Source organism: Vicia villosa, linkage group LG7, assembly GCF_029867415.1.
Source record: "Vicia villosa cultivar HV-30 ecotype Madison, WI linkage group LG7, Vvil1.0, whole genome shotgun sequence".
Lineage (NCBI taxonomy): Eukaryota > Viridiplantae > Streptophyta > Magnoliopsida > Fabales > Fabaceae > Vicia > Vicia villosa.
The window spans coordinates 91761399-91777769 of record NC_081186.1 but is presented as its reverse complement, the minus strand read 5'-3'; the positions used below and the strand labels follow the sequence as shown (position 1 = coordinate 91777769).

At 32.6% G+C, this 16371-nt stretch overlaps 1 protein-coding gene across 1 annotated transcript; it reads left to right on the top strand.

The window, feature by feature from the left end:
- Nucleotides 1-6779: 6779 nt before the first annotated feature.
- On the top strand, nt 6780-9155 carry LOC131617829 (purple acid phosphatase 18-like). Its single transcript, XM_058889083.1, has 5 exons — nt 6780-7049; nt 7246-7914; nt 8255-8443; nt 8536-8624; nt 8726-9155. The coding sequence occupies exons 1-5, from the start codon at nt 6900-6902 to the stop codon at nt 8949-8951; spliced, it is 1323 nt and encodes a 440-aa protein (XP_058745066.1). The 5' UTR covers nt 6780-6899; the 3' UTR covers nt 8952-9155.
- Nucleotides 9156-16371: the final 7216 nt, after the last annotated feature.

Below are 16371 nucleotides of genomic sequence, written 5' to 3'. Positions count from 1 at the left end.
CCCAGAAGGTCACCCATCCCAGAATTGCTCTAAGTCAAGCACGCTTAACTATGAAGTTCTTATAGAACGGGGTACCGAAAAGAAGATGCATCTTGTTGGTATAGGTAGTACTCATCAATCCTTATAAGCTTCCTTTCAACCATGCAGTCCCATACCTGCACAGCCTCAGGATCCCTCTAATTCTGATGTGGCGACCACTCCTTGCCATATTCGGCCTTGAGTGTTACATGCGGTGCTACCACTCTCGCCTTCTTCAACCTCGGGAGTTACAAAAGCAGTGGCACTTTTTCGCTCAAAATATGATCCTAACGAATTTTTTTCATCCGTAAAGCGTGGCATATTTTCATGATTACATACACTTTTAGAAAGGTTTTGCGGTGCTATATATACCCTACTTATTAAATTTTGAAATTTCACCTCTTTCAATACAATTCAAAGTCATTATTTCTCTCAATTTTCAAAACAAGTGTGTTGAGTCATGATCTTTGTGTGAAATGCGTATATTTTCATTGCATTTCTAAAAGTTTCAACCCTATACATTCTGAGCACTTGTATAACATATTGTGAATTGTACACTTGAAAGGGGAGACCAATTCTTGTAATTGATACACATCTTACATCTTCAAACTTCTTATTAACTTTCCATAACACTGTAGTATACCTTGTTTTCCAAGATTGTTGGAAGCAAGAGAGTTGAAAAAGAGAGGATTGTTATATTTTCTACTTGGTTGAATCGTAAGGTGATTTGCCTTAGTGATATGGTTAATAACTTGTGTATCTAGACTATGATTAGGCTTGTACAAGGTTCTAACATTATTGTAATCTCTTACATGTTATAAGGGGACTAGACGTACTATCGGACTGAGAGAGGAACTAGTATAATCCCTATGTGTTATTTATTTTTCATTTTTTATCGCTTTCATATCTTAACCACAAACTAGAAAAATAGCAACACTTGTCTCTAAAAACCAGAAAAAATTCAAAGTACCTAATTCACCCCCATCTCTTAAGTGCATTCCATACTTACATGGTTGTCTACTGCAAAGGATAGCGTCTCCTGATTGTTTAATATTCATAATCTGCCTTTTAAGAGCTCCTCTTAGAATGTTCAGTGTAGTTCCAGAACTGACTTCATGCCAACATATTAATCTTTGTACTTGCACACTTGAACACACATTAGTCTATGCAATTGTTCTTAAAATACTTTGCTATCATCAAAACCTAAGGGATATGGTATAAAACAATTGTGTTCCAGCGATCTCCCTCTTTTTTATGATGAAAAACATGAGCATTTAAGAACAGTAGTTGTTGATTTAATTAACATTTTAACTTCAGGGTCTGAGGTTTGTAAGCTCCCCCTGAGTATGGTTATCTATAGGCGAGGTTTGTAAGCTCCCCTTGAGTCAGATAGTCCTAAGGGTAAGGTTTGTAAGCTCCAATTAGTCCTAGCCAGGTTAATTAAATTTATCGATGAAGCACGATTATTAAATCTTTAGATTTTAAGCATAAACAATACCAAACAATCACAATCAGATGCTTAAATACTTATCATTTTTCTCAACATTTTGACATCAACAAAAAGATAAAAACAGAACCAGGAAAAAGTACTGAAGAAAAACATTCCATTAACCAAAAAAGAATCCAGACTTCATAATAAAAGCATGTTTAAAATATATGAAAAGACAAAAAAAAAGTTTGCTTAAATCCTAAGTCCTAGGGGTTTCCTTCATAACATCTTGTTTTCTCGCTAGAGACTTCAACCGAACATCCGTCTTTTATTCTTTCATAGTCGTGTCATCTTGAATTCTAGCAACAAACACCAATATAGCTTATAATACTTCTTCCATCTGACAAGACGAGGCTACAGAATTGAACGAAAAATATTTCAGCTTCTGTAGAACTTAGACCACATAGGTTGTAAGAAAATCCTACTTAGTAGCATAAGCCATTTAGTCAGATGATGCGAGTCTCTTATCAACTAATTTCTACATTATATCAAAGATAACATTTCTGTATTCTTCAAAATGTTTCTGGATAAGGAAGGGAATGTTTGAAGGTATAGATTTCAGGGGTGATGAATGGTTAAGAAATAATATTTCTTTAGAGAAAGGATCTTGAGTTGTTTTAATTCTAGGTCCAGTTTCTAATGAAGAAGGAATTTGATGAGGTTTGGGTTGTGGTTTAGGTATTGTTTGTTCATGAAAGGTCTGAGATGGTTCGGGTACAAGATAGGCTTGGTCTAGGTTAGTTTGTTCAGATTCAAATCCATGGTAAGGTTAAACAAACTGGTTTTGGATAATTTCTGAATGGAGTTAGGTATGGGTGTCCTGTTCAGCTCCAGTCTGAAGTTCAAATGAAAGTTGAGCTTCAGATTGAAATTGAACAAAATCAAGCTGAGGTATAGGTTCGAAATTAATAACTTGGTGAGATCTAGAGTGAAAAGGTGAAAAATATGATTTTAGAGAATCAGAGCCAGATGACGAGTTCAAGTTAAAGCTGGTAGAAGAAGTAGTATGATGTTGAGGGTTGTCACAGTTTTCTGGGAAAGATTCTATAATCTGATTAGGATCAGTCATGATGTTCATGTGAGGGGGTAGCTTAGGTTATGAGATAAAATCACCATCTAAATTCCTAGACAAATTATCTAGTATAGATGATGCATTGAAGGTATTCGGATCTTGGGCAATGGTTAAAGAGTCATAGTCATACGAACTCATGATATTTTTTGACAAAGTATGTTCAGATGATTGTATAGGTGGGGAGTTAGTGATATGTGGTTGAGGGGAGTGGAAAAATATATATTATTTTCAATGACAAGATGCGGAGACGTACCAGTAGTATTAGTTACATCAGCAAGTTCTGAAGTAGTTTTAGCAGCATATTCAGAAGAAGGTTTTGCAGTAGTTTCTCCCTTCTCTTCAGCGTCTAATCTAGTCGACTGACAACTAGAAGATTCCTCTTCTTTCCTCAAAATAGCTCTGGTTGTAGCTTCAACTTCTCTTATCTATTGATAGAAAATCCCAATATTTGATGGATATGTAACAACCTTTTTCTTGAGAGAAGATGTAAGCATTTATGCTTCTTCTTTTTTTTTCACAAACTATATAAGCAAATCTTGAGCCATCTGCTTTACCTCTTTGACCTTCTTTTCCAGAGGCCAATCCTTTTCCTCTTATTCTTTTGGGACAATCATTTTCTTTAAGTTTTTCTTCTTCATAGGAGCAACTCTAACAGAAGGAATGACAACCTTAACTGCCACAACATTCTTCCTAGTTGAGTTTTGACTTTTCTTGAGATCTACAGGAGCAACGAGCTTTCTCTTTCTAGATGAATGATACATAACCTTAGCATCACATGAGATATCTTTTAGATACATATCAATTTCCTTTATGTACTTCTTAATATGCTTCATAGTCACTTCTAGATTAACCTTCTGAATGAAGTATGAAAAGTTATCAAGAAGCGTAGAACAATCATAATTGACTTGGAGTAGGGTTGGAGACTTCTTAACATCCTTATCATTGTTGATGCTCATATTTCTATAATATCCCCTGACAATATGTTTCCATGAGTTGTGTCCAATGCACCTGAATCATTGTTTTCCCTAAAAAACTGAACAAGTCGGCACTGATGAAATAGTTCATATAGAAGCCTTACATAAGACACATTTTTCTTGAGATTTTTGATTGTTTATTTGATAGCTTCACATAGATGATTGTATATATAAGCATCCAAATTTATCTTCTCTATATTAATCAAGAACCATAAAAAGTGCTTGTGATCCCAAGATATCTAATTTGTACAACCTTCTATAGGTATCAAGCCACAAATCAAAATCTTGAACATAAGTCTCTATAAGACATACATAATTTATACTTTACCATGGTCAATAGAGTTGTCATTGTTAAACAATTTCACCTTCTTTGCTTCCATCTTCGGAAATTACTATGAACTTTCCTTCATTCTTCACACCAATGATATTAGCAACGAGATTATGGGTAGTGGTTACTTCAACACCCATTACAATAGACCTTATCTCAACCTCTTTGGGTTTAACATCAGATACCTTATTAACAACTTGTGCACGAACCCATAAATCTCTTACCAAAAGAGGATAACACTGACCATTTAGCAAATCAAAGAAGTTTAACCATTCTTAATGAATGAAATACTCCTTCAGAGAAAACTCCTTCACCTTGAATGAATCAAAATCAACACTTTGCTCTATAACCAATTTTAGTTCCTCTCGACAAATATTTAAAACATTGGGTTTGACAATAGAGCATGTTCTATCTTGATGAGAAGATAATGTTAACGCCATTTTAATGAAGTTAGGGTTTCTAAAAGGATATATTTGAAAAGGGAATTTTTGAATGAGGTTTGGAAAACAAAAGTGTGAGTTATGAAGTGTGAAAGCGTGTGAAATGTTTATCGCTGGGTGTTTTGAGTGAAAAATAATTTTGATTTGAGTGAAATTTAATGACCAATGAGGCGGGAAACACAAGTTTCAAGACACATTCATCATTACCTGGTGGTTTTTACTCAACAGTTACAAACCACGTGTTAGGGGACATTTTAGATTTGAGACACATAAATGGACAAGTGTTATAAGAAAGCATTTGACCAAATTTTCCATTTATGTGCTATAAGAGGCACTTAGTCAAAGTCTAAGTATCAGATACTGAGATACTTATGAGTTTACTATTCACCAGAAGCTGTTTTAGAGCTTTTGACTACAGTAGCTTCAGATCATCCTCATATTATGAGCCAAAATTCAGAACCAAACACTTTATTATTAAATAATAGTTTAGATAAAATCAATTATTTCTAGTGCTTGATTCTCAATTATCAGACATGATATTTTCTTCAAATATAGCAACAACATCGAGGCACTTCTTGTCACCGATCAGATAGTCCTCTAATTGATATAAAAATATCAAGTTTAGCAACTGTGTAAGCAAAACACAAAAAAAAACATACGTTTGCACAACTTTTGACAATATGTTAAGTTTTTTCTTTTTAGCTCAAATTACTTGTTCTAACAATATTCATATGAAGAAGTTTTGATCACAGATTTCACACAAATTACAAGAAACGCTAAGAGCTCCTTTTTTCTGGATGATCTTCAGAAGTTGGATAATTTATGAAGTATCAGTTTCTGAACTCTCAGCTTCAGTAGTGCTAGTAACAGTCATCCGCCTTTTCTAGATTCTTCCAAATTCCACGTTTCCTTCCTCTTTTAAAGTTGGGATTTGGAACATATGCTTTTCTTTTGCCATATGTTATGACCATCCACTATCTAGGCATCATGACTCATGCTTTTCTTTTTTATAGTTGTTGCAAAAACAATTTCAAATTTGGGGTACCCATAATTTGATAGGTCCTCTAGAGTAGTTCTGAAAGGTCTCTTTTTGACCTTGTACATTAGCCTTCATGTAGTAAGGCTTGGAATCATTCAAGACTTTTGATTTAAAATATTTATGTATTGAATGACTTTTATCCTTTAATTATGAATCTCTCAGAACCTTAGACTTTAATATCTTAGGTTTATGTTTTCTAAGAGCTTTAGACTTTTGAACCATTGGATCTGGTTTCTTTAGAACCTTGGACTTTGAGGTCTCTATTTATGATTTATTCAAAAAATCATATTCAACAATCTTTGATTCTGAATGATTCAAAACTTCTACTTTATCAGTAGCATGTACAAAATTAGGACCAGAGATTTCAGAATCAGATTCATCCACGAAGTTTTTCTCCCAGGATCTTTTATGTAATGTTGTTAAGTGTTGATGCACACACTGTGCTCTAATGCCAACCGAAAGTGAGAAAAACACAAGAAGAGAGGTTGAATTGTGTTGACTTTTAATTCCTTTTCTCTTTAAATTTTTTATCAGACTTTGATCACAAAGAGAAAATCTGAGTTATAGTCTGTAGTGATAATAACAAATAGTATCGACCAGAAACAAGTAAAAGAGCAAATTATCGTAGTTCCTCCTACAAATTAGGAGTAGAGTCTCCTTGCACTTCTAAGAGATGTTCACCATAACCAAATTACTCAAGCACATAAGCAAGAGGCTTCTAATGTCCAAAAGTAAGAGACTTCAATGCTCAAACACACAAGCAAGAGACTCTCAATGCCCAAACACACAAGTAAGGGAGTTCTGATTGCTCAAGCACACATGCAAGAGACTTCAATACTCAAGCACATAAGCAAGAGACTTCCTACAATCTATCTAGCAGTTAAATGATATTGATATTCTTTTTCTCAATGGATATTCTTTTTTTCAATGTATATTTTACACTGTTAATGCATATTAATATAAAACTAATTAAATATTTTACACTGTAAATGCATATTTTTTTTCTCATCGCATATTTTAAAACTGATTAAATTTTTATTTTTTCTTAATTTTACTCATGTTTTGTTAATTGAAAAAAAATATTAAAAAAATATTTTTATATAATTTTACAAATATAAATTAGTGATATTTTTTAATTTAAAATACTTAATTAATTTATAATATGATAAAATAAAGAAATGTTATTTGAACACCCAATATTTAACACCGTATATCAACTCTATATTAATTTCTCTACCTCTTTTCAATTTTTTCATTTCATAGATTTACACAAAATTCCAATAATACACTACCATACCTAAAAATTACATTTGACACCTTTTTGACATTAAAATTTAGGTGTCAAAGTTTAATTTTTCCAAAATAAAAGTTAAGAAGAAGAAGTTAAAACTTAAAACGACATACAGGACAAAATTGGAAATATATTTGTTACAAGGATTATGATAAAACAGAAGATCCGGAGTGGAAGTACATTCTTGTCGTGCTCTTCCTTCCTTCCACCTGCTACTGTTACACCAAACTTCAATATCATCATCAATCATGGAACTCAATTTCATTCTCACTATTATCATTTCAATTCTTCTTTCTGCAACCACAACTGCTGAATACGTTCGCCCTTTGCCTCGAAATACCTTAAACATCCCATGGCCATGGGATTCCAAATCCAACCCTTACTCTTACCCTCAACAGGTCAAACCCTCACTCTCTTGTTCATCAATTGTAACGTTGCTGTTTGATTTAGATGAAATTAGTTACCTATTGTTTTATTATCATATGGAATTGTTTAATTTAGATGAAACCATCTAGACATTTTTTTAAAGTATTAAACCTATTAGAAAGTTCAGTTTCTTAAAGATGCAAATATTGATGTGATTTTTGTTCACAGGTACACATTTCTTTGGCAGGAGACAAATACATGAGAATAACATGGATAACTGATGACAAACATTCACCTTCATTTGTAGAATATGGAACATTACCTGGTAGATATGATTCAATAGCTGAAGGAGAGTTCACTTCTTATAATTATCTGTTATATAGCTCAGGAAAGATACACCATACTGTAATTGGACCTTTGGAATACGGTACTGTCTATTTCTACCGATGCGGTGGACAAGGTCCTGATTTCGAACTCAAAACTCCTCCGGCGGTATTTCCGATTACTTTTGCTGTGGCTGGCGATTTGGGACAGACAGGTTGGACTAAATCAACATTAGATCACATTGATCGATGTAAATATGATGTTTATCTTCTTCCGGGTGATCTTTCGTATGCTGATTGTATGCAACATCTTTGGGACTCGTTTGGTAGGCTAGTGGAGCCGCTCGCGAGTGCGAGGCCGTGGATGGTAACACAAGGAAATCATGAACAGGAGAATATATTATTGTTAACAGATGAATTTGTATCGTATAATTCCAGATGGAAGATGCCGTTAGAGGAAAGTGGATCAACTTCAAATCTTTATTATTCTTTTGAGGTCACAGGTGTTCATGTTATCATGCTAGGGTCATATGCAGATTATGATAAGTACTCGGAACAATACCGATGGCTAAAGGTTAGTGTTTAGATTTGGCCTGTGTTTGGCTAAACAACTTAATTAAGCGCTTATAACATAACAATTTGTTATATAAGTGTTTATGTATAAGCTATTTCTACAACAAAAGATAAAATCAAATCAAATTGTTTTTATATAAGTTATAAGTTGTTTTGATAAGTTATCCTTCAGATCTTATGGAAATAAGCTGAAACAACTTATGCACATTTCTTAAACTCTTTCCGAAACTCTCTAAAGTAGGCTCACTAGTGTTTTGTGTTTATGTCGGTAGATAAACTCAAACAAGTCAATTCAAATAGGCTCTAGATATCTAATTTTTTTTGTCATTTCTCGTCCACAGGAAGATCTGTCGAAGGTGGACCGGAAAAGGACACCTTGGCTGCTTGTGTTATTTCATGTGCCGTGGTATAATAGCAACAAGGCTCATCAAGGTGCTGGGGATGATATGATGGCATCCATAGAGCCATTACTTTATGCGGCTAGTGTTGATCTAGTTCTCGCTGGTCACGTTCATGCTTACGAACGTTCGGTATGCCTTTTATGGTTTCGCCTTTATTTTAAAATTTTAAGCACAACTTAATGGAAATTTGTTCTTAAAGTTGTGCTTTGTTTGATTGACAGAAACGTGTGTATAATGGAAGATTAGATCCCTGTGGTGCTGTTCATATAACTATCGGTGATGGCGGAAACAGAGAAGGATTAGCTCATAGGTAAGTAATATCTGCCTAAACACAATATAAAAATCTGTTATCTGAGTTGTTTGTTATGTAGAAAAAGTAACTATTAAGGTTGTTTATCAATATGCATGCAGATACATAAATCCACAGCCAAAGTGGTCGGAATTCCGCGAAGCCAGTTTCGGTCATGGTGAGCTGAAGATTGTAAACTCAACTCATGCCTTCTGGAGTTGGCATAGGAACGATAATGATGAGTCAGTTAAGGCCGATGATATCTGGATAACCTCTTTGATAAGCTCAGGATGTGTTGATCAGAACAGACACGAGCTTGAGCTCAGGAGTATGCTTGAAACACCCTAACTGTTTCATTTCTGTTATAGCTGCTGGTTATGCTGTATATATTAATATGCTCCAAGGACATGGAATTACCTGTAAATGGTTGTAAAGGTAGTGGTCTTTTTCTGAATTTGTAAGATTGGTTTGTGACATTTATACTGATGAAAATCTGCCATTGAGCCATTGAATGTCTCATATTGTATAATGATGCTTTCCACTCCTCAAAAACTGGTGTATTGAGACCACCAATCCTAGTTTGCGAAAGCTATGCCACAAAAATCTAGAAAATCAAAACTTTTAGAAAACAATACACACTATTTTTTTTCTCAAAATCAAATACGAAATCAAACAAATCATATATAATCAATAAATATAGTCTCGTTGATCTTGCAGAAATGCAAAATAAATTATGCAGATGACAATTGAGAGTTTAGGTTTTGTTTACTTTTTCCATGTTAATCTCTTAATTTTCTTTGGTTGGTTGAAGTTTTTGTGCAAAACCTTTGTTCTACTAAAAATCGCTAAACGGATAAACCTAGACGGGAAAGGTTAGTCTTAAGTAGGGGTGTGCATGGTTATTAATCCAACCTGAATTAGATCATTTATATGGTTTGGGTTGAGTTTTAGAACTGTTTTTATAAAATTAGTTTATTTTTTTAAAACCGATTTATATTTGGATCAGTTTGATTTAAAACCGATTCTTATTAAAAATCTATTTTCTATCAAAACCATTATATCAGTATTTTTTGTTTCTTTAATCAATTTTTTCTTTAACTGATTTTAAAATTTTGGCAGGGTATATTATATCCGAAGACTTGGTTTCAATCATTTGGAAATTAATATTGATTCTCTGATAGTTGTGCAAGCTATTGAGGGAGGAAAAATTGGGGCGGTTGAGTGTGTTGCTATTCTCCGCCGTATTTTGGATGCTATGTCCAACTTTGAAGTCGTAGTGATCTCGCACGTAAATTGGAATTCAAATGTGTGCGCTGATTGTCTGGCTAAGCGATGATGCTTGGAGAGGAAGTTTGTTATTTATAAAGAACTTCCTTCTTTTTTGAAGACATTTGTTGAATTAGATGCTAAAGTGATTGTTTCTCCCTTAATTGATCTTTTGTAGTTTTTTATTTTCTTTTGGGCTTAGGCCCTCCTTCATAGAAAAAAAATAAAATAAAAATTTGCATGGCTCCTTCAAACAATTTTATTTTGTTATCTTTTAGATTTATGAGTACTGTTATAATTTTTTTTAATAACATTCTCCCTCTTTTATATATATATATATATATATATATATATATATATATATATATATATATATATATATATATATATATATATATATATATATATATATATATATATATATATATATATATATATATATATATATATATATATATATATATATATATATTCTTAAAGTAAAATACACTATAGCATTTATATTTACAACTGAGAGAATAAACATTGTAGGATATTTAATGTTGGATTTAAATCACTATTTTTCAATATTATTTTACTTAGTACTAGCTTTAATTATAATTTGACGACCATAGTCAGTTAGGTCACTAGAGTTATTCAATTTGTAATGGTTTTTTCTTTGTTGGAAGATAAGAGTGAAGTTCTTTTATGATTTCTAAGTGAATTGGATTATATCTGGATAACCAAATTTCATTGGTATTTTTAAAATGGATAGGGTCAGTTAATAACAAAAGTGGTTTGGTTTTTTTATTTGGTAAACCAAATTTATGTTTATGGACCGGATGAACCATTTTAAATGCACACCCCTGGTCGCAAGGCAATTGCATGAGAAAATTAGTAGAGACCAATTCTATAAAGAATTTGCGAGGCAGACGTGCACGCTCGCAAGGGGAATCTTTTAGACCTGTTTAATGAAGGATAATTTTTCAATCTTAAATTTTGGATTATGGACATTGCCAAACTAGGGGTATACATGTGTTGTATAATAAATTTACCAAATCCAGTCAAACCTACCCAAACCGATTAAAAAAAGTGAGCTTGAACTGTAGCTGCATATTCCTAGGGGGAGTTATTGTTGCACATTCTCATCTTATGCAGGGGAGAAATCCTAATACAATTATGTTTTGATTGCTTATTTTATCAATTTCGTATTTTATCGTTGTTGAGTCTCCCTCATAGATTGCTCACAAATGATTCATAACTTTTATCATGCATAAACCTTTTGGTTATGTTCAAACTTGATCAAAATGTTATTAGTCAAGTCTATAAGTTTGTGGAATAAAAGCATTGCGCGTTCTTTTTAAATCACGTGCAAAGAAAAGTGTTAAAATCATGAAAAACCAATTTTTGAGGTATTTGATTCGAATCAATCATTTACACATGTAATTTGATTCAAATCAAATCAAACAGAAGTGACCAAAATCTTTCCAAAACTATTTGATTCAAATCGGTGTCTTCACATGATTCGAACCTAACCTTTTTCTATCACCTCTATCCAAATTAATTTGAATCACTCCTTACACATGATTCAAATCATGCAATTTTTCTGGTTTTTCATTTGATCCTTAGAGCAATTGATTCGAATCACATATTTCACATGATTCGAAGCACACTGCACTTTATTTGAATCAACTGCAAACGGGTCAAAATTTCATATTTTCTTTTATACCTTGATTCAAATTTAACCAACTTTTTTCCAGTCTTTTGTGTGCTTCATCTCAAACACATATATATAAGCATTTAATCAACCTTTTCATGTAAGATTTCATATTCATTTAAAAAAGTTTTCATAATTATTTTGTGAATTTTCTCTAAAAATAACCACCTCTTGAAAACTCTTGCAATCAGAAATCTTTCATCTTCAACCTCATTTTTTTCACATCTTAATCATGAGTGGTTGTTAATTGATCGGGGGAGATGTTTTCTTGAAACTAATCGTTGTTGGAAATTTGTTCAAAAAAATTCTGATTCTTGCAAGATTGAGGTTGTTGTCACTGGTGCTGACAAATTCCAGTGAAAAGAAGAAGGTCTTCTCTCCAAAATTGCCTTAGTAGTGGTGACTGTGTGGAAGGCTATGGATAAGGAAGAGTTATTTTTACATCTTCAAACAATTTCATCGCTCAAGGAATCTGTAGGATCAAGAAGTTGATTGCTACACACGAAGGCTTGGAGCAGCATTGATGTTATTGGAAGATTGGAAGCGTTAATCGAGTGAAGATTGCGCAGAAGGGTTTGGCAGTTGGCCATCTATACAAGTCAAGATCCGGAGTTGAAGTTTTATTATCTTCAAAATTATTACAAATAAGTGATTGTATGAACTCTTTGTATATTTGTCAAAAATGAAATTATGCAGGTACTTTCAACAGTGCAAGTTGTAACAACCTTCTAAACCCCGCGGAATAATAAAATAAATTCAGAGTAAAACATGTGAAAAGGATGCTACAACTCGCCAAATAAAATTTTAAAACTTTATGTCATGCTTATCATGAGGAAACTCAATAAATAATATTCACCAACATGTTTAACACAACGGAAATAGTTCATAAGTTGAATAATATTAAAACATCAGTTATCAACTCCAAGAGGTCATCACCTCATAACTCAACAAAATTATTCAACAAGTAAAATTAATAGTTATCAAACAACTCTAAAACAAACGAGCGTTTCCCCAGTGTTACAAGACCAGAGCATAACACCTGACACAACTGACACTAAACAGATTAACTCTACGAGCTATCCTCACCAAAGCACAAAAGCCGTTATTCCTCAATCTGAAAATGATCAACAGTAAGGGTGAGACATATTCACAATTAAAAAATGTCATGAGTTCATAAACAATAAAATGTCATAAATACATTGTTCACCCTATCATTCATATTCTAGATTTTAGAATTATTTTCACAACAATCCATATAATACAACCAAACACAATTCACCATACAACATAATAACATTGGACATCTTCCATTCATGTTACAATAAGCATACCTAATAATGCAATGAGACTCCATGCATGTGGTACCATTTCATGGGAATAACCCATCTCACCGATCCAAACACCATCGGGATACGACCACCGCCAACTCACTAATTCCACACAATGGGAATTAGCTACCGCTGATCCAAACACCACCGGAATACAACCACAATATGAATATGAATGCATGCATCACAACTAACATACATTTCATCAACACCAACATAAGATGAACAATATCATCAAAAATCAACTCACCGGAAATAACTCCAAATACAATGTATTCATGCTTCAATACAGATCAACAATTACATTATACATATTCACACCAAAATACAACATCACCACATCGTCACATACCACAATTATGTGCACAACGTATAAAACACACCATAAGAAATTTAATCAAATTTTTTCAAATGAAAATCGAGCTACTGCTCATTAAACTAATTTATTAGATAGAAAATTGAATTATCTATCCAATGCACAAAACGACGTTCAAAACGGACTTACATTTTGAAAGTTACAAATTTTGAAATATTTAATTTTTCCAAAAAGCTACAATGTAACCGGTTACCAAAATGGCGTAAGCGATTACACACACGAAATGTTAATTTTTTTTCAAAAAGTCTTTTGTGTAACCGGTTACAAGAAATAGCGTAACCGGTTACGCTTGACATAACTCTAATCGCTAATTTTCAAAACAGTTGGTAATCGGTTACCGTAACCGCTTATCAGTCCCAAAACTCAATTTCCAGAAAACAACATACAATGTAATTGGTTACCATAACCGATTACACACGGTTTACAGTTGAAAATCCTTATTTGACACCAACTCGGCTCCTCTAATAATCTCCATTTCATACCAACACGAAAACAACACCATTACAGAGGCAAATTCAGTGATTTAACACAATTCTATCATACAACAAGTCTATCTAACATCAAAGATCATTCACAAATATTCAATTGCATCAAAATCATGAAATTGAACATGGGAGTTTCAAAACCCCAAAATCTACAACACATACAATTGGAAAGAACTAACCCACCTAATCAATCCTATCATTCATATACCCATAATAGATGATAATCGGAATTAGTTCCCCCTTACCTTAGTAAAAAATTTGATTCTTCATCTTCCTCATTCTATGCTTTTCTACGTAATTTCTTCTACTTTCTCCCTTTATGCTTATAATTTCTTTTCTTTCCCAATTCCTTCTATTTTATGAAAATAAAATAATAGTTAGTAAGGCCTACACTAGTTAGCACCTCCCTTCTACTAACCATCACACCAAGCCCAATACCATTATTTCACAATTTCTCCACTTAATCCAATAAAATACCGAATAATTCAAATAATTAATTTAAATTATAATTAAATTAGATAAGGGAAAGTATGGGGTGTTACACAAGTAGACTCACGCGAGGACAAAAAGTCGAAGCACTTTAAATCTCTCTCTCTCTCTCTCTCTCTCTCTCTCTCTCTCTCTCTCTCTCTCTCTCTCTCTCTCTCTCTCTCTCTCTCTCTCTCTCTCTCTCTCTCTCTCTCTCTCTCTCTCTCTCTCTCTCTCTCTCTCAAACACACACACACACACACACACACTTTAATTTACATTTTGTAGAATATATTGCTTAGGTTTACATTTTGATAATAGCGATTTAATTCGAAAATCTTAGGTTTTGTTGGAATTGGAAAACCATTAAGAGCTTTAGTGGTGATTAAAATTTGCGAAACATCGTGCTTTTAGAATTTGACTTATTGATAAATTGCGTAATCACATATCGTGACTTATTCAATTGATTCAATTTCATACACTTTGTTTCCTTATCTAATTATTACGATATTTGTAAAGTAATTTGAGTTGCTACCTAATAATTGTCCATTGAGTATAATTTTACATTTTCGCTCTACAATCTTTTTCGATCAAACTCTGAAAAACCTTAGATTATTCTTATTTGAAGAATCAGTTGACCTTTTGTTTTTAATTTTAATCATACCCCTTTAGAGTGTTTTCTATTGCCATATTCACAACCAACATGAATAGGTAAGTGGATCAATATGACTTTCGAATATGAAAAGTCGTTCAAAATAATTTGGGTTTCGGGTAAACCCATACCCATCCATAAATCCCGCCCAACCCATAAATTTTACCATTAAATTCTATATTTTTTTTTTTTTTTGTTTTTTATGTCTCTTAATGAATTGATATATGAACTAATATTTATATTTTTATCATTGGAATTTGTTGAAAATATTAATGTTGAAGTTAAGACTTATTTTTAAATTGGGGAGGATATTTGAACAATGTTTAGAAAAAATTATGTTATATGATTTTTAAAAAAATATTTAGAAAAAAATTTATTTTAATGTTGGTCAATATTAAGAAATAAGATAGAATGGATAATTAAACGTGAAAAATGAAATTCTAAAGAAATAAAAATGTCTAATTTGTCCAATTCTAGGTGTTATATTCTAGTTTTTTTTTAAAGTTATCCACATATTTATTGAGATTATCATGATTACTTACTTAGATTTCACAAGTGAGATATTACATTATTTTAAGATATCTTTAAATATGTTCTTGTCCTTTAATCTCTCTTAGTTCATCAACTTCAATTGTTAATTATTTTAAAATATCTTCAAGTACCTTTTTATTCTTTAATCTCTCTTAGTTCATCAACTTCAATAGTTAAGAGTAAGGTTACTTTTATAGAGCTTTTATAGAGCTTAAGCAGTTTAGTCTTCGACTATTATTGAAGAGTCATTGTAGAGCTACTCAATGAGTCATTGTCTTTATATAGTTGGCTTGGGAAGAATTCCGAAATTATGATTGTTTCTTTATAGTTGTCATGGGAGGAAGTCATGTTGTATAGTACAAGTAGTATTTTACAATTTATCATGTATTGAATTGTGAGACTGAAAGAATAACATAAAAAAATATTAAAGAATTCGAGAAAATATAGAGGTTTGCACCATGGGTGAATTCTCTCTAAAGTGAGATTTTCACCGTATTTTTTTAAGACGGGTTTAATATACTTCACTTCCTGCCAATATAACGAGTTTCGGTTTGGCCCCCTTGAATGTTTTTTTTACCAAACGCCCTTTATAAAATCCAAAACTTGGATTTACCAAACTCTTTTATCACATTTGCTGACTAGGCTTTGACTTTGGATGATGTGGCAAAAGGGTTGTATAAATAATTAATTGAAGGGTTAAATATATGACACCCCTATAAAAGTTAAACATGAAACTCTTTATATTTATATTTTCCGGGTCAAAACAAGAAAAACATTTCATTCTCCTTTCTTCATTGTTCATTCTTTCTCCATTGTTCAGTCATTAACAAGCCAAAGCAAGCATGAAGCCAAAGCAAGCCAAAGGAAGAAAATTCTTAAAGAAACTCTGCCAAAACTTGTAAACTGATTCATCACCCAAAATCACAAATTCAAACAAGGTTGTTCATACCTTCAGCATTCCACTTC